This window comes from Syzygium oleosum, unplaced genomic scaffold, assembly GCF_021117445.2.
Source record: "Syzygium oleosum isolate NSW1041296 unplaced genomic scaffold, Sole_v2.1 Sole_v2.15, whole genome shotgun sequence".
Taxonomy (NCBI): domain Eukaryota; kingdom Viridiplantae; phylum Streptophyta; class Magnoliopsida; order Myrtales; family Myrtaceae; genus Syzygium; species Syzygium oleosum.
Window position 1 is genome coordinate 1,766,128 of NW_026607499.1, and position 24,354 is coordinate 1,790,481.

At 40.8% G+C, this 24,354-nt stretch overlaps 2 protein-coding genes across 3 annotated transcripts; one reads left to right on the plus strand and one right to left on the minus strand.

Annotated features, from left to right (window-relative positions):
• Positions 1 to 489: 489 nt before the first annotated feature.
• LOC115678147 (uncharacterized) lies at positions 490 to 8,669 on the minus strand. The gene is made up of 13 exons (XM_030601463.2): positions 8,194 to 8,669; positions 7,311 to 7,402; positions 7,194 to 7,213; positions 6,494 to 6,731; positions 6,307 to 6,402; positions 6,091 to 6,206; positions 5,929 to 6,009; positions 5,154 to 5,277; positions 4,511 to 4,560; positions 3,842 to 3,932; positions 2,776 to 2,811; positions 2,571 to 2,668; positions 490 to 885 (listed from the first exon to the last, which is right to left on the minus strand). Exons 1-13 carry the CDS (start codon positions 8,535 to 8,537, stop codon positions 769 to 771), a joined length of 1,503 nt encoding a protein of 500 aa, XP_030457323.2. The 5' UTR covers positions 8,538 to 8,669; the 3' UTR covers positions 490 to 768.
• An 8,672-nt stretch (positions 8,670 to 17,341) lies between these two features.
• LOC115664401 (cytochrome P450 704C1-like) lies at positions 17,342 to 21,026 on the plus strand. Of its 2 annotated transcripts, XM_030586337.2 has the most exons (6): positions 17,342 to 17,725; positions 18,712 to 18,927; positions 19,006 to 19,296; positions 19,368 to 19,688; positions 20,101 to 20,304; positions 20,618 to 21,026. In XM_030586337.2, exons 1-6 carry the CDS (start codon positions 17,390 to 17,392, stop codon positions 20,804 to 20,806), a joined length of 1,557 nt encoding a protein of 518 aa, XP_030442197.2. In that variant the 5' UTR covers positions 17,342 to 17,389; the 3' UTR covers positions 20,807 to 21,026. The 2 variants fall into 2 exon arrangements, with proteins under 2 accessions (XP_030442197.2, XP_056174559.1); XM_056318584.1 differs by lacking the exon at positions 20,618 to 21,026 and having other exon boundaries at positions 19,368 to 19,765; positions 20,101 to 20,300.
• The last annotated feature ends 3,328 nt before the right edge of the window (positions 21,027 to 24,354 follow it).

Here is a 24,354-nt window from a genome sequence, read left to right on the forward strand (position 1 = left end):
GGAAAAATTACTTCATTTGACAGTTACATTTATTATTAGTTTTTTTTTATTGCACATTTACTATATATTTTCGGTGTTCCATTTTTATTATTTGCGCGCGCTCATGCATGGTCGCATAAATTCACATGCCTAGAAATGAAATTAAAAAAATGATAACGCATAAAAAATATTTTTCTCAGGCGTCAATTAAATAGCAAACATGACCAAATCCCCAGACCTGATTTTCCACTCTTTGCGCAAATCTTAACCGTCCTCCAAATGTTTGTCGCGACTCCTCAATCACATTGTAAAACATAATCAACAACCGATCGGGTCACCAAGGTTGCGATCGATCCTCGATCGAATGTGCAAATTGCTAACCCATTCGACGCGAAATGAATCCTAAATTTGGATCGTGCCCGGCGTATGGCGCGCTTTGCAGATGCCACGAATGAACCGTCATTCTTCCCCAACAAAATTAGAAGCCCACATCAAAAACTACAGAAGAAAAACCAGAACAATCAAGTGGTTCGGTTAATAGTGTGTGCATCGAGCATCACATCCATGTTTCGATACGAAAGAATCGGAATAATATACACAATGCGACATGGCTCGAACGAAGAGCATGATACAATGATGAGTTCACGGTGTGAACTGTGATTTATATACAACTTAATCTATTGATATACAGTGTACTCATCTCTGCGTACAGTTCAGTCGAGCTCTGCATCTGCATTTGCTTCTGAACAAGCCTCGGCGGGCATTCGTCGAGGAGCTAAGACAAACCGTCTAACTAGAGCCGAACTCCTTGTTCCACTGCTCAAGCTCCTCCCACTTGCTTCTATGTAAGCTCGGTCTAATCACGGTCATCGCCTTCTGAAAATCTTCGTATCTAAGAGGCCTTACCTGGTGAAAACAGAATACCAATCATGTGAAACAAGATTTTCCAAAGGTTACCATGACGATGAGAGATTTTCATGGAGTTGCAGGTGAACTCTGAAACACCAAATTCAATGCTAATTTCGAACTATATCCATAGAAGCCCTTGTGGGTAATGGAGCAGTAAATGGAAAAGCTCCAAAAACCGACCTAAAATTCACAATGTACCATGAACACCAATATTTCCAGGGTTTCGTGTGCCAAGAAAAAGGTGAAAACTAGAATATGAATCAGCGCCCCTTACGAAATATAACCGGTACTATGCTGCATTTTGCTGGAAAATTAATGCTGCAGATTTCTCCTCATTGAAGTCTAAAACCAGACTTCCACAACAAACGATATTAAGAGATGTCATGTGGCTAAGGTGGGTACAAGGATGACAGGATAGAAACAATAGTCGATAACGCTCCTACTATTAGGCAACTCAGCCGATAGTCAGGCAAGGTCTCCTATAATCAGGCAACTGATTTGCCCGAAAGTTAGATGATAAAGATGCAGTCACCTCAGAACACGCATAACTTTGCTGTGTGACCTCCAATTTGCGCAATTCTCACATGTTGGAAAGCTCGTAATCTTTAGTTTTTAAGATCACTTACCAGCTAATTCTTTATGGATCCCGAGTTCCAAGCCCAAATTTGTATAAGGGAGGGCAGTTCACTTTGAGAATGTTTAGTGTGTGATTGGGGGGAGTTTTTGCCCCCATCTTATGGCATTTGGCATAAAAACTAGGAGCTAGAAGGAAGAAGCTAGGTGTCAGCTTCTACCTTATGTCTTTCAAAGGGATGAGCATAGTTTAGTTTGGTTTGTTTTAGAATCCACACTAAAACAAACAAATCAATTGAATTCAAGAAAACCTAAAATAAACTCCAACCAGATAAGGATTTGGAAACGAACCGAACCGAACCTAACCAATAGAACTCTCGGTAACTAATTAGCTATGTCATCTTTGCCTAAGGTAGAATGTCTAATTAATTAATGATTACTTATAAAATGATAAAACCAATCTGAAAAATTACAAAAACAATTCAGTTTAATTTACAGTTTTGAAAAGAGCCCTCATATCCAATCTGAACCAAACAATTTCAGTTCACTTTTGTCCATTTTAACTGTTGAAAACCGTTCTTTGCTCATCCATTCATTTTGTAAACAAAATACTAACTTTAATAATTAAAAAATATTTAAATGACTGAGTGTAGATTTTCGTCTTTTAGAAGATTTGAGGTGTTACAGATTGACATCATACACAAAAAGTCTAATTCAATCATTAAATAGAAGACAAATTACTATTGCAAGTTTCTGCAGCTGAAGTAAAAAAAGATACAGAGACGGTAAAAACCCAGTTAGCCATAGATAAGCTAATTTCTAAGCTCCCAAATATTGAATACAGTCCAGAGATCTTCTTCTGGCAAGAAAAAATTCACTAGGTTTGTTTCCAAAGTAGATCGAACCACGGGACTATTATTTCAAACTGTTATCTTTTCATTAGTAATTATTTTTTCTTCACCCTCACAGAACCAAAATTCACAACCTAACAACTCAGACACGGCCAAAATAATGTTGCATTTAAGCCAAATTTTGTACCAAATCCCATTTCTTTGTTCTTTGTTCCCACAAAAATGGAATAAGTGTAGAAAGTAGCTCGATTATACTACCTGATTTGCCTTGACTTTGAGAATATTTGTCCCAAGCTCCCTTATTGGCATCATAGCAGCTTCTTCACATAGGGCTTGCAGATCACTTCCAGAATACCCTACATTGGTAGTTAACATTAATTTTATGGGGATACAGTAATGAGAATCGCACCAAAGTTTACACCGCGTAGCATCAAGGACTAGCATGAGCAAAGAGCTAGCTTACCTTCCGTATCTCTTGCAAGTCTTTCTAAATCTCCACCTGTGATGGGATATGAAGATAAATCTTTATTCAGCAAAGAAATTAAAGCAGTACATCAACTAGAAAATGCTCTAATGACATAACATACATCATTGAATGCAGAAACCAAAATACTTCTTTTGCGACAGATACAGAGAGAATACATGTAAGTATAAGTGGATGAGCAGGAATATTTTTCTCCCAAAAGGCCCGAAGAGATTTGAAAGCTCAAAAAAAAATTTCCAAAAATATCATTCAAAAAGAATTTCTTCTAAATGTGAATAACCTTGGAAGAGCGGGAGATAGCCAGGAGCTTAAAATAGAAAGAGACAGAGAAGTTTGAAACAAGCAAGTTGAAAAGTCAGGCACTAATTATGGCTCCGTACCATCATAGAAATCAGGTGACCTTGTTCACATTTTTTAGCTTTTCTGACCTAATTGTAACTAATTGGTACAGAAATCGAGTATTACTGAGCCAAGGTAAATCCTTTTTTCTTCTGAGTGTCCTACCTATTCTTTACAGTTCCACCATTCGCCAGAATAAGCAAGAGCCCCTCCTTCCTTTTTATATCTCCCAATTTTTAAGGCAAGTCCGACTAAATTTCCATCACCCAGATAAAACCAATAAAAAATATTCATGCACAACAGCTCAAGCCAAGTAATTAGAGAATCGCACCATCAAGAGCCTCCTCCCAACAGTCACACTGGCCACAGTATAGAACCTCTCACCCAAAGCTATTTGTGCCATTGAGAAATGGACTACTCCTCTGAATCTATTAGCTATTTGGTTTCTGTCTATCAGTTGACCTCCTGTACTTTGGGTAGAATGTAAGATCATCCCCTGTATCTATCAGCTATTTGGTTTCTGTCTATCAGTTGACCTCCTGTACTATGAAGAGGATTCTTTTACCCCAAGTAAATCACTAGGTCAAATTACAAATGACTCAAAGTGCATAAGGTGTCTAGACACTTTCCCCAACAAATTAACAAACACAAATAGTGTAGTTATTTAAAATGGGCTTGCAAAGATCGGAGTAAGACACATTCTTACTAGGTAATGAGAATGATCGGCCCTTGAGTTTGTTTCTTAGAAGAAGTCTCCTGACATTTTCATCTGGTAGTGGTATGTAGATTCTCTTCACCTGTTTATTTTCAAATTTCAGAGTAAAATCAGTCCAGTAACTCAACCAAGAGCAGTAAAAGTTGATTATCATGTCAAGATTCTTCCTATTTCATATCCCAAAAGCATAGAATAACAATTAAAATTGCACTCCACTATGCATTCGCTATGACAATGAATCACCAAAACTGAGTATTAGGACAACAAGATACCTAGCAAGATATTAAAAATAAGAAATGAGCACTAGAAAAAAATAAGGCTGTTCCTCAACTATAATCAGTGCATTAACCAAAAAGACAAAAATGCCGCTTAATAAAGAAGCACAGATGCAGACTTCCATGTCAATAATGACTACAACAAACGAAGACGACTGTGCAACCAGTCATATCACATCCAAACACTGGAGTGTGTGTGTATATACACATACACATCATTGAAACAATAATGTGAGAGGTCTACTAGGTCAATTGCGTAACGAGTCGGAAAGTAAGCAATTACCCTCAGAAGCACAAAATACTATTAGTAATCAACATAAGAGTCATCGCAGACTAGAGTCAATTTTGCCACTATTTCCTGCTCTTGCGAGTTAAAATTACTCACCAGTCTCCTCAGAACAGCATCATCCAATTCTTGTGGCTTATTTGTAGCACCTGCGATTGACACAAGTCGTGCTAGTAAAGTGAAAAGAACCGAGCCACAAGATCCAATCATAAATCTTAAATGCAGCAGTTCAGTTGCCATCAACTTTAAGGAGTCAGTTAAGGACCCAGATATCAGACAGCAAATTCCAAATGTACATAATAATGTCCTCTCAAATTGGTGCATCACATATTTATAAAATCTAAAGGCAATATAGATTTCTGCACATGGAAGCTCTTAAGCTTATTCAAATATCAACATACAAGCGGGAACCATGTCCTCAATTGATCCAAGAGATGAAGAAGCCTTTAGCTCGGAAATTTTCTGGAACCAATCATAGCATTTCGATAGGTAAAGTCCAACCCATTTTGAGATTCCAACAATTGTTGGATTATTTACAAAATGTTCATGAATCAGTTGACAAATTTAAGGAGGTACACATCTGCTGGACTACATCAATGAGGATCAGCAACAGGAAATAATTGCATTTCAGCTTGTGGTTTAGCCCAAAAAAAAAAAAAGAAACTGATGTAATAGCAGAAGACATTAGATTTGCCCAAAACTGGAAGGAGAAAAAATAATTCAACTAAGACTCAGAGCTCACCAATGACAATCACTAAGTCGTTAGGATTAGAGGTAACCCCATCAAACTGTATTAGGAACTCTGATTTCAATCGCCGGCTAGCATCATTTTCACTTGCCAATCTTGTAGACATTATGCTGTCAATCTGTTGAGAATTGAGAAATATCAATTCCTCAGTCAACTTGAATTCAATAATGTCACCATGCAAATATAGAATATGTCCTACAAACCAGACAACATAAGCCAGGTCCATTGAACAAGTTCTCCTGAATAAATCAGATCCAAGATTTCAAACCAAAGGCATCACCACACAAATAGACCAAAAAAAAACCCACATTATAGCCACAAATAATTGCAATGTTGATGCTAAATACTGCCAATGGTGCCAAATGTCTGATGACCCATAAAGAGATTATAAATTGACAAATGAGGCAGTGCATAAGATAAGTAGCCTTGGGAAAACGATAACCACTCCACGCGTCTTCCCCCCCCCCCCCAAAAGAAAAAAAAGGAACAAAGAAAAAGAACACCCGCAAAAAGGAGAAAAGCCATAATAGAGGCTGTACCCATGAACACATTCAGAATTTGAAAGACTGAGCAAAGCAACATTATTCACTTTATGATATTTGGCCTTAAAAGAAAAGTCCGAAATATCATGCAGCTTTTTTCCTTCAATTAGTAGTAATCTTCATTTTGATTTGCTATTGTCCAAATTAAAATGTCTGAACAGTAAGAACAAGCAGAAACAGACAAGGCAGATTATTTAGTTTTGAAGGCTGTAGAGTCTTTAACATACTTCGTCCATAAATATAACTGATGGCTGTCTGGAGATAGCAACCATAAAGAGAGTCCGCACAAGCTTTTCACCCTCACCCACCTAGTACATCAATCACAAATAAATAGTCAAATATTTATTAAAATTAGTGGTATACAAAGAGAATCCAGGTAAAAAGCTAACCCATTTTGATGTTAAGGAAGAAGCAGAAACGTTAAAAAATGTGGCCTCTGACTCTGAAGCAACTGCTTTGGCAAGCATGGTCTTTCCATTACCAGGTGGACCAAATAAGAGCAGACCTGTAGAACAAAGTCCACAGTATTCACCCATTAGACAAATTCTGGGAGGTCACAAGTTGATTACATAAAGAGCATCAACATATATCAGATGAAATATTACCTCTGGCTGGCCTTCTCAGACCCGTGAATAAATCTCTTCTCTTTGTTGGCAAAATAACCATTTCCATCAAAGCCTGCTTAGCCTTGTCCAGACCAGCTGAAACAAACTTCAATTGGTACATCACTCAAGATAGTAAAACCCGACCAGCAATGTTCAAAGATAGAGGAATTAAATCATAAGTTCTTACCAACATCTTCCCATTTGACCGATGGACTTCTATCCACTATTGCAGTATTTATCATTTCAACCAATTTTGCTTCATAACCATTACCAGATTCCTGCGCCGGTCTTGCACTAGCAACTTTCTCCGTCTGACTCCTCACTAGTCTATTGTTTCTACCAGGAGGAGAATTTTGAATTGCGTATCTAAGACCATTCGATGCCGTTGACGAAACTGGAGCAGCATGTGCATTAGTTAAGGTGCTCTGCATACAAGTTAGAAAAAAAAAATTGAACTAAAAGTATCCATTATCTAGCTCAATCGCCTGAGGATGATAACATACTTTTGGATGAATGATGCACAATACTTATTGAAGTTAAAATAACGACAGGGAGCAAAAGTCTTTTAATTTTCAAATGGAAGACAAAAACATTGCAGAGAAAATGATCGAGAGGAAGTTGCCAGAAAAAGACAAGCACGCAGAGTTATTAAGCAATTATTCAATTTAACCTATATGTATCATGTTATGACACTTGACCTATGTCTGTCATGTAACGAAATGTCATTTTCAGGTATTTGAGTGGAAACTTATAACTCAATTCACGTGTTTTGTAATTCTTTGAAGTAATGATTCCATTCATAATTGATATCTTCACTTGGTGCAATACCAATTGAGTTTTCTTGGAGAAGAAATCTAGAAGAACTATATATGCAACAGCAGACACACCTTGCTTGTCGATGCAACACCTGTTTGAGAAAGACAAAGAACGAGTAAGAGATGAAAGAGAAAAAGAAACGACAGACGAACGGCAGCAGTTCTCCTCATAAAAAGTACTCAACATACCAGCTCTCCGACTCAAAGCTTGCAATCTATCCAAGACTTGATCCTGCCATTTTGATATCTTCTGTCGGTAGGATTTTACCTTTTCTTGCTCCCTACAGAATAAACATCAACCTGGTAATTAGAAAAATGCATGAGCACCACCAATATCCTTGACAGAAGGACAAAAGAAACAAAAATATTAAGGAAACCAAATGGAGAAATTACTTCCCCAATTTTGTTCACAAACTTATAGACATGCTGTGCCTCTTTTGTATATGAATTAGTATTATTCCACTTTCTCAGTGAGATTCAGTTCTGTTGCGTTATAAAACTATATCTTTTTTATCTAATTAGTTTCACTTATTTCACATGCAAAAGCGACAACAATTTTATCTCCATTCAAGAAGACTTTTTTCATGAGCTTCTTGTGGATTATGTAAACTACAAGAACTCTACTGCACTTATTGCAGTAAGGAACACTTTCCAACTAGCACTAATCTACTACTCTGCAGACATCATGTTGGTTGCCCATTTAAGGCTAAACAATGCATAATTGCAAATGTAGCACATCATCGAAAATGTATACTTTTCCTAATATTACTTGCCGATTCGATATAGATATGATCTGATCGCCACACTCGGAGCACATACAACAACTTTAGGGGGAAGCGCGAATGCACGGGCGCGTACTCCAGTCATCACTTAAACAAGATAATTCTAGTAGCTAAAGCTAGCTAAATTCTCCAACAAGATAGTTCCAGGAGCTAAAATTAGCTAAATTATCTAGAGCAAAATGGAGCCAATCAATCCAAGAGGCCAACCATGCTACATCCCCACGCAAACAGCAACTCCTATTACAAGAGAACAGCAAGAAACCGCGCTTAAACTCAAGCAATTGGTTTACCGGGAGCTGATATACGAAGGCATCGGGGTGGAGCTGCCTTCGAGCAGTATGCGCTGCGCGTTCCGGTAATGGACGATCGCGTCGTCGACCAGCCCCCACTCCTCGGCCCGAACCGCCCTGGCGATCTCCTCCTTGGCCAAATCGAAGTACCCCTTGAGCTTGTAGGCCGTCCGCTCGTTCGAGACCGAGGCCGCCGCGCCGCCGCCGCCGCCGCCGTACATGGGCGGAGAATCGGGGAAGGCGGAGCAGGGGGGCCGCCGGTGGGGCCCGTGCGCGGGGTCGTCGCCGCCGGCGTCGGCGAAGATGGAGCCCAGGGAGTCGATGATCCCCCGGAGGAAGCTCATCGCTGCGAGAAGCGGATCGAACCGGGTCGAATCGAAGAGTCCATGACGAAAGTGCGCTTTTGATTCGACGGACGGATGGTGTCTGTTTGAAGAAAACGAGCAAATTCAATTCAACCACCTTCTGGAAAAACAATTATCTCCTTAATATTTCTTTCGGGTTAATTCCCAAAAAAGTGCAAATTTTAGGTCGAGAGATAATTTTGGTCCGAACTTTTTTGTTTCATAAAAAAAAATCAACTTTAGGTCGAGGACAATTCGATCTGAACTTTTTTGTCCATAAAAAGCACTAACTTTAGGTCGAGGGACAATTTTGGCCGAACTTTTTTTTTGTCTCGTAAAAAAGCACTAACTTTCATTTAAATCCCAAATTTGGCCCCCATTGATTTTCTGTCTGAAGTTACCCTTGTTTGAGAAAAAAAAATTATGATGGTGAGCTTGGCGAATCTCTTTCATGGCGTCTGTCGACGGGGCGTGGTCTACAGTCTTGTTACGACAAACGACGAAGTTTGGCCGGAAAGATTCAATCTAGAGATATTTTTGACTTGCTAGGTGAAGCGAAGGAGACGAACAGGTTTCACCGTTATTCTTCAAGCTGTGATTTAGAGAATAAGATAATGAATAATGCTTTAAATCCAAATCAAGTCACGTGGATTTATTACTAAGGTGGAATAGTCAAGTTGGAAAATCAATGGTTTTAAGTCAATAAGGGCCGATTTGGGATTTAAGTGAAAGTTGATGCTTTTTTACGAGACAAAAAAGTTCGGCGAATTATCCCCGACCTAAAGTTAGTACTTTTTTACGGGACAAAAAGTTCGGGCCATAATTATCCCTCGACCTAAAGTTGATGCTTTTTATGGAACAAAAAAGTTCGGTCGAATGTCCTCGACCTAAAGTTGGTGCTTTTTTTGGAATTAACCCTCTTTCTTTCTTCTTTCTCTTTTTTTTTTAAGTCGCGAGGCTAGGGTTGTGTAAAGGAATCGGGAACCGCCCAAATCACTCGGAACCGGACCAAACCGGCCCGAAACCAGCGGTTCCCGTAAGGACCGATCCGATTCCCGGTGAGTACCGGTCCGATTCCCGATTCTAGACGTGGAACTGCTCACCCGCTCACCCGGACTGGACCGGTAACATATATATACATATATAATTTTAAAAAAAAAATTCAACCCAAACAAAAATATTTTTAGAAAAATGAAAACCATAAAATCCTTAATCTAAAGCTCAACTCTCAACTCCCTTCAACTAACGGCCGCGCCTTTAGCCGTTCATCGCCTCCCTCTCTCGCTCTTGGTCACTTCCATTTATGTGAAACTTGGTGGGATCGGTTTCCGGATGGATCCATGGAACCAGCGATCGGTTTTTGATTTCAATTTCTTGGAATCGATCCTTAGTGGGCGGTTCCCGATTTCATGTCGAGAATTGTCTACCCAGATCATGCTCACCCCTAGGAGAGGCTGGTTAGATCGCCATTTCGACGCACAAGTCGGATGGATGCGAATTTATGGAGAGAAACGCAAAATCCAACGGCTTGATTGAAAACCGATACGACTTGACATGTCTTTACCAAATTTTTATTGCAAAATACGCAGTGTAAGATAAAGTTTTGAGAATGACACAAATTTACCGGTCGGCCGATAAAGAATAAAATAGCCGGCCTACAATTTCTTCGTCTTTCATTTGCTCAAAATGTAAGTCCTTTTTTTTTTATTGGTAAAGTGGATGGGAATATGGGTGATCATTGATGCGGGGGCATCGGATTGGATGGAGTAATTCATCAAGCCCAACTCCGAATTCATCGATTGGTCTGCTCAATCGTTGCTCGTGCAAGCAAAAATAATTTCCGATCACAGCGTGATTCAATGGGTCCAAGTTTGAAGACGTCCATTCTACGTGCTAGCTGTCGACTCACAAGACTAGTTGCCGATTTCATGATTTTTACAAATTTGTTATCAATTTCGAGACTACTAATCAACTACCTAGCAGCTTGAGGCTCTTCTAGTCGACTTTCATTGTTGTTTGTTGATCTTTTAAGGTGACTATTCGATTACCCAAATCGGTGGACTAATTTGGAGGGTCTAATATTAGTTACTATGCATTTGGTTTTAGTTAAATGCATTTAGTCATAGTTATTAAGTGTCTTAATTGTATTGTCGATCTCTTCAAGCCCAACTCCGAATTCATCGATTGGTCTACTCAATCATTACTCGTGCAAGCAAAAATAAATTCCAGTCACAGCATGATTCAATGGGTCCAAGTTTGAAGACGTCCATTTTATGTGCTAGCTGTCGACTCACAAGACTAGTTGTCGATTTCATGATTTTTACAAGTTTGTTGCCAATTTCGAGACTACTAATCAACTACCTAGCAACCGGAGGCTCTTCTAGTCGACTTTCATTGTTGTTTGTTGATCTTTTAAGGTGACTATTCGATTACCCAAATTGATGGACTAATTTGGAGGGTCTAATATTAGTTACTTTGCATTTGGTTTTAGTTAAATGCATTTAGTCATAGTTATTAAGCGTCTTAATTGTATTGTCGATCTCAAGTCCTAGTTTTATGAATCTTAACAATGATGTCGATTATGAGTCATAGTTTTTATGAGTCTTTATTTTTATGCTAGTTTCAAGAGTCTTGATTAGGTGAATATTCCAAGAGTTATTCCAAGGTTGTACGCAAGCCAGGAAAAAATAATTGGCGTGATTTAACGGATTGAGTACCAAACAAGCCTTACGCTTCAAGAAGATGATCTCGAATCAGTCTTTTCTCCTTTGAAGATAAACTCCAAAAACAATCCGTGCTATCCAGCCCTTACCTGATACCAGCAACAATGATTGGCCTGGTATCATCACCCCTATTATCCAAACTCTTGATGGGTGCGTTTGGTTCCGTATTTGGAATGGGCTTTGAAGCTCTAAAATCCCCCTGGTCAAATGCAAACGGTGTTTGGCCACTTTTTTTTTTGTTAACTCACTTTGGGAAGCATCTCCAAGGCTCTCCAAAAGGCTTTAGCATGAATGCATGGTTGGAGGTGCCCTCATAAGCCCTACCAAGTACCAAGTATGATAGAGCATCTATACATCTCCCCATGTTCCAATCTATATCTTCCCCACCACGTATGATAAGCCCATCCCCTTGGTGGCATTCAGGGATACTGGAGCATCAGCAACTATTGTGAATTCTTCCTGAAAAATTGTGGAAACCCATGCGCAGTATTTCGAGTCAGCTGGGGGAAAAGCTTTTGCTACTCAATTGAGGAGCAAACCCTTTAAAATACAATTCGTCATTAGTTGGGTTCTCCTGACCAGATTGCCCAAAGTAAGACTTTTGCCTCAAGAAATTCGATCGAAAAGCCAATTCCAACCTCTTGTTGACATTCACAGGTTTTTACCTAGCCTAATCCCGTCTCAACTAGAACCAGGTATTCAAACTAATGATATCCTGTGCAGATTCACACAAATGTCCTAATCCATTATGGAAGAATCCAGAGTTCTTCATTCGTCTTCCTTTGAAAAAAAATGAAGACATTAATCCCACCAAGGCCAATCATTCGGGGGATGAATCTAGAACATGCAAAGCTAGCCCAACAAGAGTGCGTTGAATTACTTCTGCAGAATTTGATGAGAACTTCCCAATGGGTTTGTGAAGCATTCTTTGTATTGAGGGCGTTTGGTTGGACTTTTAGGAAAGCCTTTGGGAAAATATAAAGAACTTCTCCGTTCGTTTCACGGAAAATAACTTCTGGATTTTCCGATATTCGTTTCATGGAAAATAACTTCCCACGGAAAACATTTTCCCCCCCATGGGCAAAACACCTTCGCTTTTGAGGAAAATGACTTCCTCTTTTTTAGAAGAGGAAAACATTTTTCCCCCCTCCTTCTTTCACCATTCATTTTTTTTCTTTTTCGTTTTTTTTTCCTTATTTTTCTTCTTCCTCAACCGGTCGCCGACCACGGCGGCGGTCGGCGACCGGCCAAGTCAAGCCTCACCACAGGCCGGCGAGGCTCGATCTGTTGAGATCGAGCCTCGCCGGCCTATGGCAAGGCTCCGACTCGCTTGATCTGGCGCGGCCGAGCTCACCCAAGGCCGGTAGGGCAAGTGTGGGCCTCGCTAGATCCGGCGCGGCCAAGCTTGCCCAAGGCCAATCGGGCCAGCTCGAACCTCGCCAGATTCGGTGAGTTGGGCGGGAGATAGGCGGCGGGAGGGGAGGCGGCGGCGGGAGGAGGGCAGACAGTGGCATCGAATGGTGGGCGGCAAACGGTGGAGGGAGGCGGTGGCGGACGGCAACGCGGCCAGTGCGGAGGACGGCGGCTAGCGTTAAGCAACGGCGGGAGGCAGGTGACGGCTGGCAGCGGGAGACGGTGGCCGGAGGGCGGCAGGCGGCGGCGGGAGACAGTGGCCGGAGGGCGGCAGGCGGCGGCGAGAGACGGCGAACGGCGAGAAGCGGTAGTCGGCGAGAGGCGGCGATGGGTGATGGGCGGGCGGGCGGGCGACCGGCAAGTAGCGAGGGCGAACAATGAGAAGAATTTTTATTTCTCATTTTTGTTCCAGAAATAGAAAAGTATAAAATTTTTACTTCTCATTTCTATTCCAAATCTATTTTTGAAATCAAAATTTGTTCCAGAAATTGAAAAATGAAATTGCATTACCAAACGGATTTCTGTTCTAAAACTGTTTCAGGAACAGAAAAATAAAACAGAACGGTTATCATTAGCCTTAGTATTAAATTTGAATGTGATAAACCTGGGCATGTGTTTGACATTTAGGAGATTACTTATTCCTTGTTTTTGTGGTTCATCTACAACTAAATCCTAGATAGTGCTTGCTACGTGCAATGCCATCTGTCCTATAGCTCCATTCATCGTTAGTTTTGAATCTTAAGAATAAAATAAGTTAAACCCTCTCAGGATCCTTTCTTACATCTCAAACAAGAGCTTTGTAAAGACAAGATTGCACAAAGCGCGTCCATGGTTTGACTCTGTATCGGTTGATGCACGATCTGGTCTTGAGAAATTCTTCAAAGCCCTTACCTTGATGGACATACCACGGCGAATACAAATGGGGGCATCCGCATTTCTCAATCGGGTTGGCCCTTTGATGCTTAAGTTTGTACGTGACGGAAAATAAGTGTGTGAAGCTTTCGAGAGGAAGAGGAGAAAACCACAACCTGTTTATGATTTTAGAGACAATTATACTACGTAATTCTATTCTTGCACGAAGGGTGATTGTCGATAGGTAGGGGCCTAGTTGCGACAATTGGCGATACGTCGCAACTAGCGTAACATGTTTAAATTCGTAGCGATCAAGCCATCCTTAATGGCCACCGGGCATTCAACCTTTAGATATTGGTAACATCGTTGCCTCTTTTAATAGGATGAGATTTAAGTGTAGGCTGAACTCATCATTTGAGGTTCATTCATCCTAAGCTATACCCGTGGGGAAGAGTCACTCATCTCGTCTTGCATAACGAGGACACACTCTGTTGCCTAGTGGCTAGCCAAGTCCATCTTTATCAATACCTAATCAATCGCATGTGTGCACTCCTAAATCAAATCCCACAAAAAAATCATGAGTTCTAGGACCATTTCTATACATGTCATTGATGGAACGAATCTACACAATATTTTATAGTTTGTATAAAAAAAAAGGCGAGAAGAAGCGACCGACATAATTAGACGTTTCGTTATCAAACGCGCTATGGAATGTTCATAACAACGTGGTACTACCCGTGACTTAGAGGTTCAAGGCTAGAGAATCCATAGTCATAGTTGTGTCAAGGTGCTAGATATCCAAAATCAATCCGCACAAAATCACATTAGCATAGCGCTCCTGCAAACGGTTTTGAACACATGACCACATCTCCCCATGTTCCAATCTGTATTTTCCCTTCCAGGTATGATAACCTGTCTCCTTGGTGGCATTCAGGGATATTAGAGCAGCAGCAACTAGTGTCAATTCTTCCTGAAAATATTTGGGAAACCTGTGCCCAGTATTTCTAGTCAGCTAGGGGAAAAAGCTTTTGCTAGTCAATTGAGGAGCAAGCCCTTTAACATACAATTCTTCCTGCATTGCCACATCATAATTGACTTTTGCCTCAAGGAATTCGATTGAAAAGCCAATTCCAACCTTTTGTTGACATCCACAGGTTTTTACCTAGCCCAACCCTCTCAACTAGAACCAATCATTCATAACATAATGACAGCCTGCGCAGATTCACACAAATGCCCTAATCCCATTATGGAAGAATCCATTGTTCTTCCTTCGTCTTTCTTTCAAGAAAAATGAAGACATTGATCCCACCAAGGCCAGTCATTCTGAGGATGAATATAGAACATGCAAAGCTAGCCCAACAAGAATGCGTTGAATTACTTCTGCAAAATTTGATGAGAACCATCAAATTCCCTGATAAAATATTTTAATATTAAGTAATGTCTTCATTTAACAGCTTAAATTTTTAAAACAGTTGACAGTAGTCCCGTCATCGCCTATCCCACCGAATCTCACATTCGCAGTGGGTTTGTAAAGCATTCTTCGTATTGAACAAGGAGAGATGAGACTTGTTATCAATTATCAGGCGCTCAACCATTTCATGTCGGAGGATAAGTTTCCCCTTCCAAACAATAACACCCTGTTCTCAAGTCTCTCATAAACCAAAATAGTTTCTAGATTCGATATCAAAGCAAGATTTTGGCAATTGGGCATTCACCTAGAAGAAAGGTCCAAAATAGGATTTTGTATTCCGAACCAACATTTTCCATGGATGGTGATGTTATTTGGACTTAAAAAGAGCACATTCAACTTCATTGTTTTCAAAACCTTCACTCTTTCGAGAAGGCCATGCGCAAGATTTTTCAGCCCATTTTCAACGTGCTGTCATCTACATAGATGATATTCTTGGGCATGCATCTCAAAGACGGCAAGTTTAAGCCACGAAAACACATTGCATAGGAACTTTTGAAATTTCCTAATCAATATCTTTCTCAAAAGCAACTCCAACAATTCCTTGGCATTGTCAATTATCTTAGAGATTTTGTTCCCGACGTATCTAGATATGTTAATCCTTTGCAGAAGCTGCTCAAAAGGAATCTTGCCGCCGTGGATACAGACTCATACCAAAGTCATCCAGGCTTCGAAAGAAAAGCTGCAGCACCTTCCGCCTCTACAAATCCCTTCTCATGGGAAGAGGATTCTCCAAAACAGTTGCACAGCAGCACTGCAAAAATTGAACTGGGGTCAACATATACAGCAAACTAGTGGGGTCAAAAGGCAAATAGCAAAAGTTATTAAAAATTAATTAAACTAAGCAATATTTTATTACCACATTTATATCGGAAATGGTGATAATTATGAGTTACAATTAATTGGAAAATCTTGTCGTCGTGAGCGTTCAATCTGATAATGTTAAACTTATGCTATTTAAATTAAACTGTGGAATGACTTAACATTTTCAATTTCAATTTAAATAATGATAACCAAAATAAAAATAATAGTAATATTAACAATAATAATTGCAAAGACGTAATATATGTATATGTACAGTGAAAAGCCGAAGCTATTATTTTGGTTAAGTGTGGACGGATGACTCCTTTAGATTTGGATAAAACTGCAATTTCATTAGAAAGATAAATTGAAAATAGAGTAGTTATTCCTTTTAAAGAAACGCATTCGATGAGAAAAATATTGGCTAGATTCGTTTTGTAAATGATACGATGGATCCAATCAATTACATTTATGGTAACGTGTAATTTTTTCGTGGGATCCACTGAAAATCCTATTTCGCAAATCTCGATATGTGTATTAATACAATCTAATAATGTTCTCGTAATAATCAACCAGGGTTCTTAGACGATGTTCGATTAGCTTTCCACGCCTCAACATAACTTTGAAATTAGCATTTAGCTTTGAGATATCGTGACTTTAAAATATCCGTTACAAAAGGGCGCCTTACGAGCGCACGCCAAACAGCGAACGTGGGTGATTTTATGGTATTTAAGACATCATTTCGTACCTTTATGATCTTTCGCTTTCGGACATATCTTGATCTTCCAACAGATTTCAGTCCGAACGAGTACGAGTATCTCTCTTCTCTGCATTAGCAGCTCACCCGCCAAAGAGATAACCAAATCGGGCAACAGCTTCTTCGTGCGGAAAAGCCAGCGGGGGCCACTCGCACGCGTGGAGCCACGCGTCACTTCCTGATTGGTCCGGGACCACGCTGACGTGGAGGTCTGGGGCCACCTAATATTTTCTCGAAGGAGAAGGGGACGAAAGAGTGGGAGGTTAGGTGGAGCGAGGAACTACTTTTTCGCGCGGTTTTGATGACTTGAAGTCGATTTTCTCTTTTTCTTCTTTCCTTTTTTCCGTGGATATGGAGATCGGAAAAAGAGACGAATTTTCTTGGACTGAATAAATCGAATTAATTTTGAAGATATATGGGGCTATGCTATTCCCAATGGCCATTAGGGTAACTCGTAGTATAATTTGTACGTGACCCGGTAATAATGACGTCATTAATCATGAGTTATGTATGAAATGGAAAAGTCGACATTTTTTGGAAAAGAAGATCTGTGGAAATCCAGCAAGAGGGGCCCCCCTCATATGTATTGCTCACAACTTCAATCAGGGGCTCCGCGTTGCATGTCATGTGGAAGAGCCGAGGCGAACGGTGGCCACCGAATGTTGTCTCGTGACGTATGACTTCTCATCTCAGCACAGTGCTTCTCGTACTGCTCCTCCCTCGTCCAACTCGTGCACAAACGAACAAAAACAAGAACCAGCCTTATAGAAAAAGCACGAATACCATTGAGTCATTGACCCCTATCGCTACCTCCTCCGCTGCTTTGCCCGCTCCAAACATGGCCCAAGATTTCATCTCCAACCCAATCTTCTTCACGGCTTCAGCTCTGGTCTTGGCTCTGGCTTTCGCCCATCTCTTCGCCAAAGCATTGGAGCATCACCGGAGCAAGACGGCGGCGGCGGCGGCGGCGGCGGCAGCCAAGAAGTACCACCCTGTGGCTGGGACGGTTTTGAACCAGCTCCTGAACTTCTCCCGCTTGCACCACCACATGACCGATCTCGCGGGCAAGCACAGGACGTACAGGCTGCTCAGCCCTCTCAGGAGCGAGGTTTACACCTCTGAACCGGCCAACGTGGAGTACATGCTCAAGACCAACTTTGAGAATTATGGCAAGGTATGCTGGGGGGTTCGGGGTTGATGATGGATTTTAGAAAGTCACCCGTGAATTGTTTGTGTTTGCGGCTCTCTTTTCTTGGGGGAAGAAAGTTCACTCAGTCGAGATTTGGTGTTCTGCATCCAAACAACTAGGTGACTATAGTCAGAGTGCCCGCGTCAATGAACATGTATGCCTTGGATTGTAGGGAAAAAGATGGAAGAAATTTTCACGGTCTCATACCCCTTCGGAGTTTCGATTTGTCTTGATATATATATCTGCTAGGTGGCTGCGCTGAACTACATCTACTGATTTTGAGTTGTTGATTAGTAATTAATTTCCTGCAAGTGGGACTTTGGTTGCATCTTTTCGATAATGCAGAGGGGCATGCGTTTCGAATATTTGATAATGTCTCGAACATGTTTACCATACTAAAAAAGACATCAAATTCATCAATTCACGCCATTCGGCGTTGATGGGCCAGCGACAGGTTATGCATTTGCAATGCTGGTGGTGCTTGGGTTCCTATATTTTGCATGTCAGCGTGGATGGTTTAGTTCTTTTAATGGGGTGGGTGGGCAGGTTCCCTTTAGAGCTGGTGGCCATGGTGAAATGTCATTGGTGCCCAGCCGAAGTTTGTGGCATGCCGGGCAGCTAGCTAGTCGTGGTTGCTGTTTGTTAGCTCATAGCAGTGACGATAGCCAAGCAGGAGCCAGACAGTCAATTAGTGTCAAATTTACCAGATTAACAGAATATGAGATCGCACTGGTTAAGGGGGTTCTGAAATTTTGTGGATTTCATTCGCCCAAGAAATCTACGTAAATAGTTATGCTTTAAAACAGGAATTGTCATAACGAGTTGAAGTATTCCTGGATATCGTTTCTGGATATTAAATGAGCTGTGAGAAAGTCGGATGATAAAAACCAGGTTATTCATAGAGATTTTAGTGCAGATGCCCAAGTCTGAGGATTGCATGATATGACTCAAAAAGTTAAAACCATGTGCAGGGATGCTACAACTACAGCCTGCTAAAGGATCTATTAGGGGACGGAATTTTCACAGTCGATGGTGATAAGTGGCGCCAACAGAGGAAAGTGTCAAGCTATGAGTTCTCCACAAAAGTGTTGAGAGATTTCAGCAGTGTAGTCTTCCGAAGAAATGCTGCTAAATTAGCAAATATTTTGTCTGAAGCAGCGAGTACTAACCAAATTATAGATATACAGGTAAATTTTGCATAACCAAATATGACTTAGCTAATCTTGCTGTAGTTTCTTCATCATATAATCCCATGTTTTATTCAGGGTTTGTTTATGAAGTCAACTCTGGATTCCATATTTAAAGTTGCATTTGGAGTTGAACTGGATAGCATGTGTGGAACAAGTGAAGAGGGCGCTGAATTCAGTAGTGCTTTTGATGATGCAAGTGCAATGACCCTGTGGCGATATGTTGATGTCTTCTGGAAGATTAAAAAATTTCTGAATATTGGATCAGAAGCAGCGCTGAAGAAAAACATCAGAATTATTGACAATTTTGTGTATAAGCTCATCAGGAGGAAGATTAAGCAAATGCACAATCCGACAGACGATCCTTCTGTAAGTTAACAATCCTCTGGCTCCATCTTTTAATGGAAATATTATGACGGAATGTTTCATGGATCTTGCAGATGAAGAAAGAAGACATATTGTCTAGGTTTCTCCAAGTGACAGATACTGACCTAACATACTTGCGGGATATAATACTCAACTTCATTATTGCTGGCAAAGACACAACTGCAGCCACGCTTTCTTGGTTCATTTACATGCTCTGCAAATATCCAATGATACAAGAGAAGGTTGCACAAGAAGTAAAACAAATGAGCAATGTCAAAGAGATTTCAGATTTTGCCAGTTTTGCTGCGAGTATGGGTGAAGAGGCTCTAGAAAAGATGCACTACCTCCATGCAACAATAACAGAAACTGTCCGGCTCTATCCTGCTGTTCCAGTGGTGAGGAATATCTCGATTTTTTCTTTCTCCACAGTCCATGGAAAGCTTGTGATCCTAAATTTGTTCGTAAAAGATATGTTAGTTTGCATTATTGAGTTATTTGATTCTCAGTGGTTAGTCACATTAGCTTTGAACTTTTAAGGGTTGGCCCACTAGGTAAAGGCCATTTTTCTTCAGGAAGTTGACCCACGCTCAAGCCTCAACGCTTCCCCCATCTTAGGTAGCACAAAATGCATTCAAACCCCTTCTTTGTTCACATAGAAAATGATAAGAAATATGATCAGTTAAAATTATTTTCTTAAGCTCTTGTGATCTTATTCTTTAATTTTGTTACGGTTGCTATCAATTAGCTTTTCAATTTAGACCTATCTGTTGGCTATTCTGATAAATTTTGAAATTATTGTTCCCTCAGGACTCGAAAATCTGCTTTTCTGATGATGTTTTCCCAGATGGGTTCAGTGTAAGGAAAGGAGATATGGTAGCCTTTCAGCCGTATGCAATGGGCAGGATGAAATTCATATGGGGCGATGATGCAGAAGATTTTCGTCCAGAGAGATGGCTAGACTCAAATGGAGTGTTCCGGCCCGAAAGCCCTTTCAAGTTTACAGCCTTTCAGGTCAGAAAAAAATGCACTTAAGTTCATTGGCATTGACCTGGGCCAGACCTTCATTCTTGCATGCACCTTCATTTTCACCTTTATATTGGTGTACTGCCAGAATTAAGTAATCTGGAAAGGACAAAATTACGTGTGTCATCTCGTTCATTTCTTCTCCATATACGGTCTTCATCTCAATAAGAACATCTACATTCAAGTTCTCTCGGATCAAGGAAACAGACTATTCGAATATCATCGACCTATAGCAAGTAGCAACCCAGTTCTTTTTTTTCCTTAAATTTTGTTTATCTTAGCATCTATTGTTGCTTAGCAGGCTGGACCACGGATTTGTCTCGGTAAGGAATTCGCTTACAGGCAGATGAAGATATTCTCCGCTGTGTTGCTGAGCTGCTTTACGTTCAAATTGGCTGATGAAAAGAAACCTGTCAACTACAGAACGATGATCAATCTTCACATCGATGGAGGTCTCCATGTTTTGGTCAACCACAGATATGAGAGTTAAGTTCTCCAATCTGTGAACTGTGTATTTGTTAAAAAGTAGTAGAAGAACCCAAAAAATAATACTATCATCGAAGAACGCTGGCCTTTTGCACCACTACAGCTCTGCAGTCTTCTTTCTCTGTGACAATGCTTGTCTGTAGAAGCAATCTAACCGAGAGGCAAAATGTTCTCCATACTGATCATCTGATTCGAGTATATGCGAAAATGTTTTGGACCTTCCATTTAGTGCTCTAAATTTCTTCCAGTTAAGTTTAAAGAATTCCGAGGATTCTTATTGATATGTGCTTGCTTGAAGATGGCAGAGCATGATGATTAATTTTCCCGGAGTAGATTAGAAGTCCTAAATTTGGTGGCTTTAAGAAGTTTTAATGAATTTACATTTGCTTGTGACCAATTCAGCTTGAGCTGTATAGACGTAGAATGATCAATTGTGTTAAACTATGTCCATTTTCTGGGTCTTCCATATCATTAGTGCCTCATCATCACAAGTAAATACAGACTTTGAAGTTCAAAGGGAAGGCGCAAGCTCTTCACAGAAGAATTTATTGGTATATTCGTTGATAACTCGTCGGCAAATGCTGTGCTTCAGATGGTGTTTCACAATGGATAACTTCCCTGATTTTTCAGGTGAAACACATGACTTTCCTTGGCAAGTTGAGCTGCCAATACAAACAAGAATAGGGAATGGCCAAGACAGCAAATAATGCAGAGAAACTACAATTGTTTAAAAGGGAGATGCTCGGCGTCTAAACCAAATGAAAAACATGCGTGGAACGGTTCATTTAGCTCCTTTTGAGTGGATCAATGGAACACTAGCCTCACTAATCCAAATGTCAAACATGCCTGAAAAGTGCAAATAACTCCAACCGAATGGTTTGGTAAAAGTGTACTTTTGTCCCCTAACCTCCAAGTTTCGACTGAGTGATCAAGTGCTTGAACCAAGTGCTGACGGATCTTTGTGATGAAGCCTTGGCGTCTTAGACCTGGGTAACCCTCGAGGCCGCGCCCTCCATCTGTATGTGCGGCGAGGCGGTTTGCGTGTATACGAAGGAAAGTCAAGCTGAAGATTCCGAAACTCCATATTATCTGGTTAAAAGTGATACTTGTCCCCTGGGCCAAATGGCAAACATGCCCGAAAAGGGCAATAATTTCAGCCTTCTGTGCCTTCACCGAATTTCCTCTGCATTGGATAGAACTGAAGAACGCATGTCTTGTGGGCCAAATGCCAAACATGCCTGAAACGAGCAAGAAACTCCAATCTTAACAGAGTTTTGAACTACAAATGTCAAACGTTTCGATGTATGTCCTTTTACATGCTGTGCTAGTAAAGAATCCCAAGTCCTTTTGGTTAAAGCGAATTTGTACATATGAAGAGAGCAGGTTGTGAGGATGAATTGCCTCAGAAAGATCTTTTTGCTTATTGTTTTGTTGGGATGCATCCTCTTCAACCGCATGAAGCCATTTATCTTCAAGAGTAAGAATCCTCATCGCCTCCCTCCCAATCCCCGTCCTCTTCCGGTCATCGGAAAATGTTTTCGAGCTCGGGTAAAATCTCCATAATGCCGTCGCCGAACTCTCCAAAACATGTGGGATCCGTAATGAACCTTAAGCTAGGGAGCATCACGACCATGGTCATTTCATCCCCTGAACCGGCCAAGCAAGTGTTAAGCAACCAGGTCCTGAATAGCTGGCTGGTGCCGGACGCCATCCGATTCCTAGATCACCACGAGTACTCGGTTTTGTCCATTCCCATTTCCGACTACCGGCATAAAATAAGAAGGATATGCTATTTCGAGATGGCCTCTCCTGGAAGCTTGACTCGGATTAGGACCTCCTCGAGAAAAACATGGCACATTTTCTTCCCCACGAGTCCTAAACCTATTGTACGGCGGCCAATTCAGTTATAAACTTTTCAATTTAGTCAATTTAGTCATAAACCTTTTAACGATTTATCAATATAATCCTTTCAGCAAATTTTTGCTGGAAATCACTAACGTGGACGCCGACCGTCCTACTATGTGGCGCGACTGGTGATGATGTGGACAATTTTCATAATTTTTAAAATTTTCTGATTTTTTTTAAAATTTTGTTCATTTTCTTTATGTTCTTTCTTTTCATTTTTTGTTCACTATGGGCCGGCAACCCTCGCATTCTCTGCAATCAAGCTGTTACTCTAACATTTCATTTACATTCAAGTGATCAGACTTTTAGTTTTAAATTTGAATGTGATAAAACTAGGCAAGTGTTTGGCATTAGGGAGATTACTTATTCGTTGGTTTTGCGGTTCATCTACAACTATCAATCCTAGATAGTGCTTGCTACGTGCAAATCCCATCTGTCCTATAGCTCCATTCATCGTTGGTTTTGGATCTTAAGAATAAAATAAGTTAAACCCTCTCAGGATCCTTTCTTACGTCTCAAACAAGAGCTTTGCAAAGACAAGATTGCACAAAGCGCGTCCATCGTTTGACTACATCGGTCGGATTGCTCGATCGGATTGGCACTTTGATGCTTAAGTCTGTCCGTGACGGGGGATAAGTGTGTGAAGCTTTCGAGAGGAACAGGAGAAAACGAGAACCTGTTTTTGATCTTAGAGACAATTATACTGCGTACTTTGCATGCACGAAGGTTGATTGTCGTTAGGTGGAGGCCCAATTATGACAAGTGGCAATATGTCGCAACTAGTGTAACATGTTTTAAACAGTGGCCATCAAACCGTCCTTAAGGGCCAATGGGTTCTCAGCCTTTAGATAGTAGTAACATTTTTGCCTCCTCCGATAGGATGAGATTTAAGCGTGGGCTCAACTCATCATTCGAGGTTCATTCATCCTTAACAATGCCCCGTGGGGGGCAGAGTCACTCATCTCGTCACGCATAACGAGGACACGTGATGTTGCCTAGTGGCTAGCCAAGTCCATCATTATCAATACCTGGTCAATTGCATGTGCGCACCCCAAAATCGAATCCCATAATATAAAAAAAAAACCATAAGTTCTAGGACCATCACCATACATCGTTGATGGAACGAGTCTGTTAAGATATATGCGTGAGTTGTGTTAAAAAAATCCAACATCGAAAAACTGACGCGGTGAAAAGCAAGTAATATATCAAACTTGGTCCATAACTCTTTGGCTTAAGCTTTTGAGTCAATGTGGATTCAACTGGAGATGTTGACGGGCTCGGACTTGACCTCTCTCCTGGCGATCTCTACATCAACAAAGTCCTACACATTCTTTACGGTTTTTAAGTAATTAGACTTTACGTTGTCACCATAAAAGTATCAACCATAGCCACGAGTCCTATCAGGGTTCTGGATATTCAAAATCGATCCCGCACAAAACCGCATTCAGGTCTAGTAGTTCGAGTTCATCAAAATCCACGTATCGTGTCAAATCGATGCGGGCCGTACGTGGGATTCGCAAAGTAGGCAATGACAACCGACCCGACCTACTAGACAAAAGTGCCTATTAAGTATCAACCATAGCCACAAGTCCTATCGGGGTGCTGGATATTCAAGATCGATCGGCACAAAGCCGGCATTCACCTACT

Coding starts and splice junctions, on each gene's coding strand:
- LOC115678147 (XM_030601463.2), bottom strand. CDS start 8,537: ATGAGCTTCCTCCGGGGGATCATCGACTCCCTGGGCTCCATCTTCGCC. Junction 6,010..6,090: donor CTTCCTTAACATCAAAATGG/GTTAGCTTTTTA, acceptor TTGATGTACTAG/GTGGGTGAGGGTGAAAAGCT. Junction 2,812..3,841: donor CCGATCATTCTCATTACCTA/GTAAGAATGTGT, acceptor ATCCCATCACAG/GTGGAGATTTAGAAAGACTT.
- LOC115664401 (XM_030586337.2), top strand. CDS start 17,390: ATGGCCCAAGATTTCATCTCCAACCCAATCTTCTTCACGGCTTCAGCT. Junction 17,726..18,711: donor ACTTTGAGAATTATGGCAAG/GTATGCTGGGGG, acceptor AACCATGTGCAG/GGATGCTACAACTACAGCCT. Junction 20,305..20,617: donor TCAAGTTTACAGCCTTTCAG/GTCAGAAAAAAA, acceptor GTTGCTTAGCAG/GCTGGACCACGGATTTGTCT.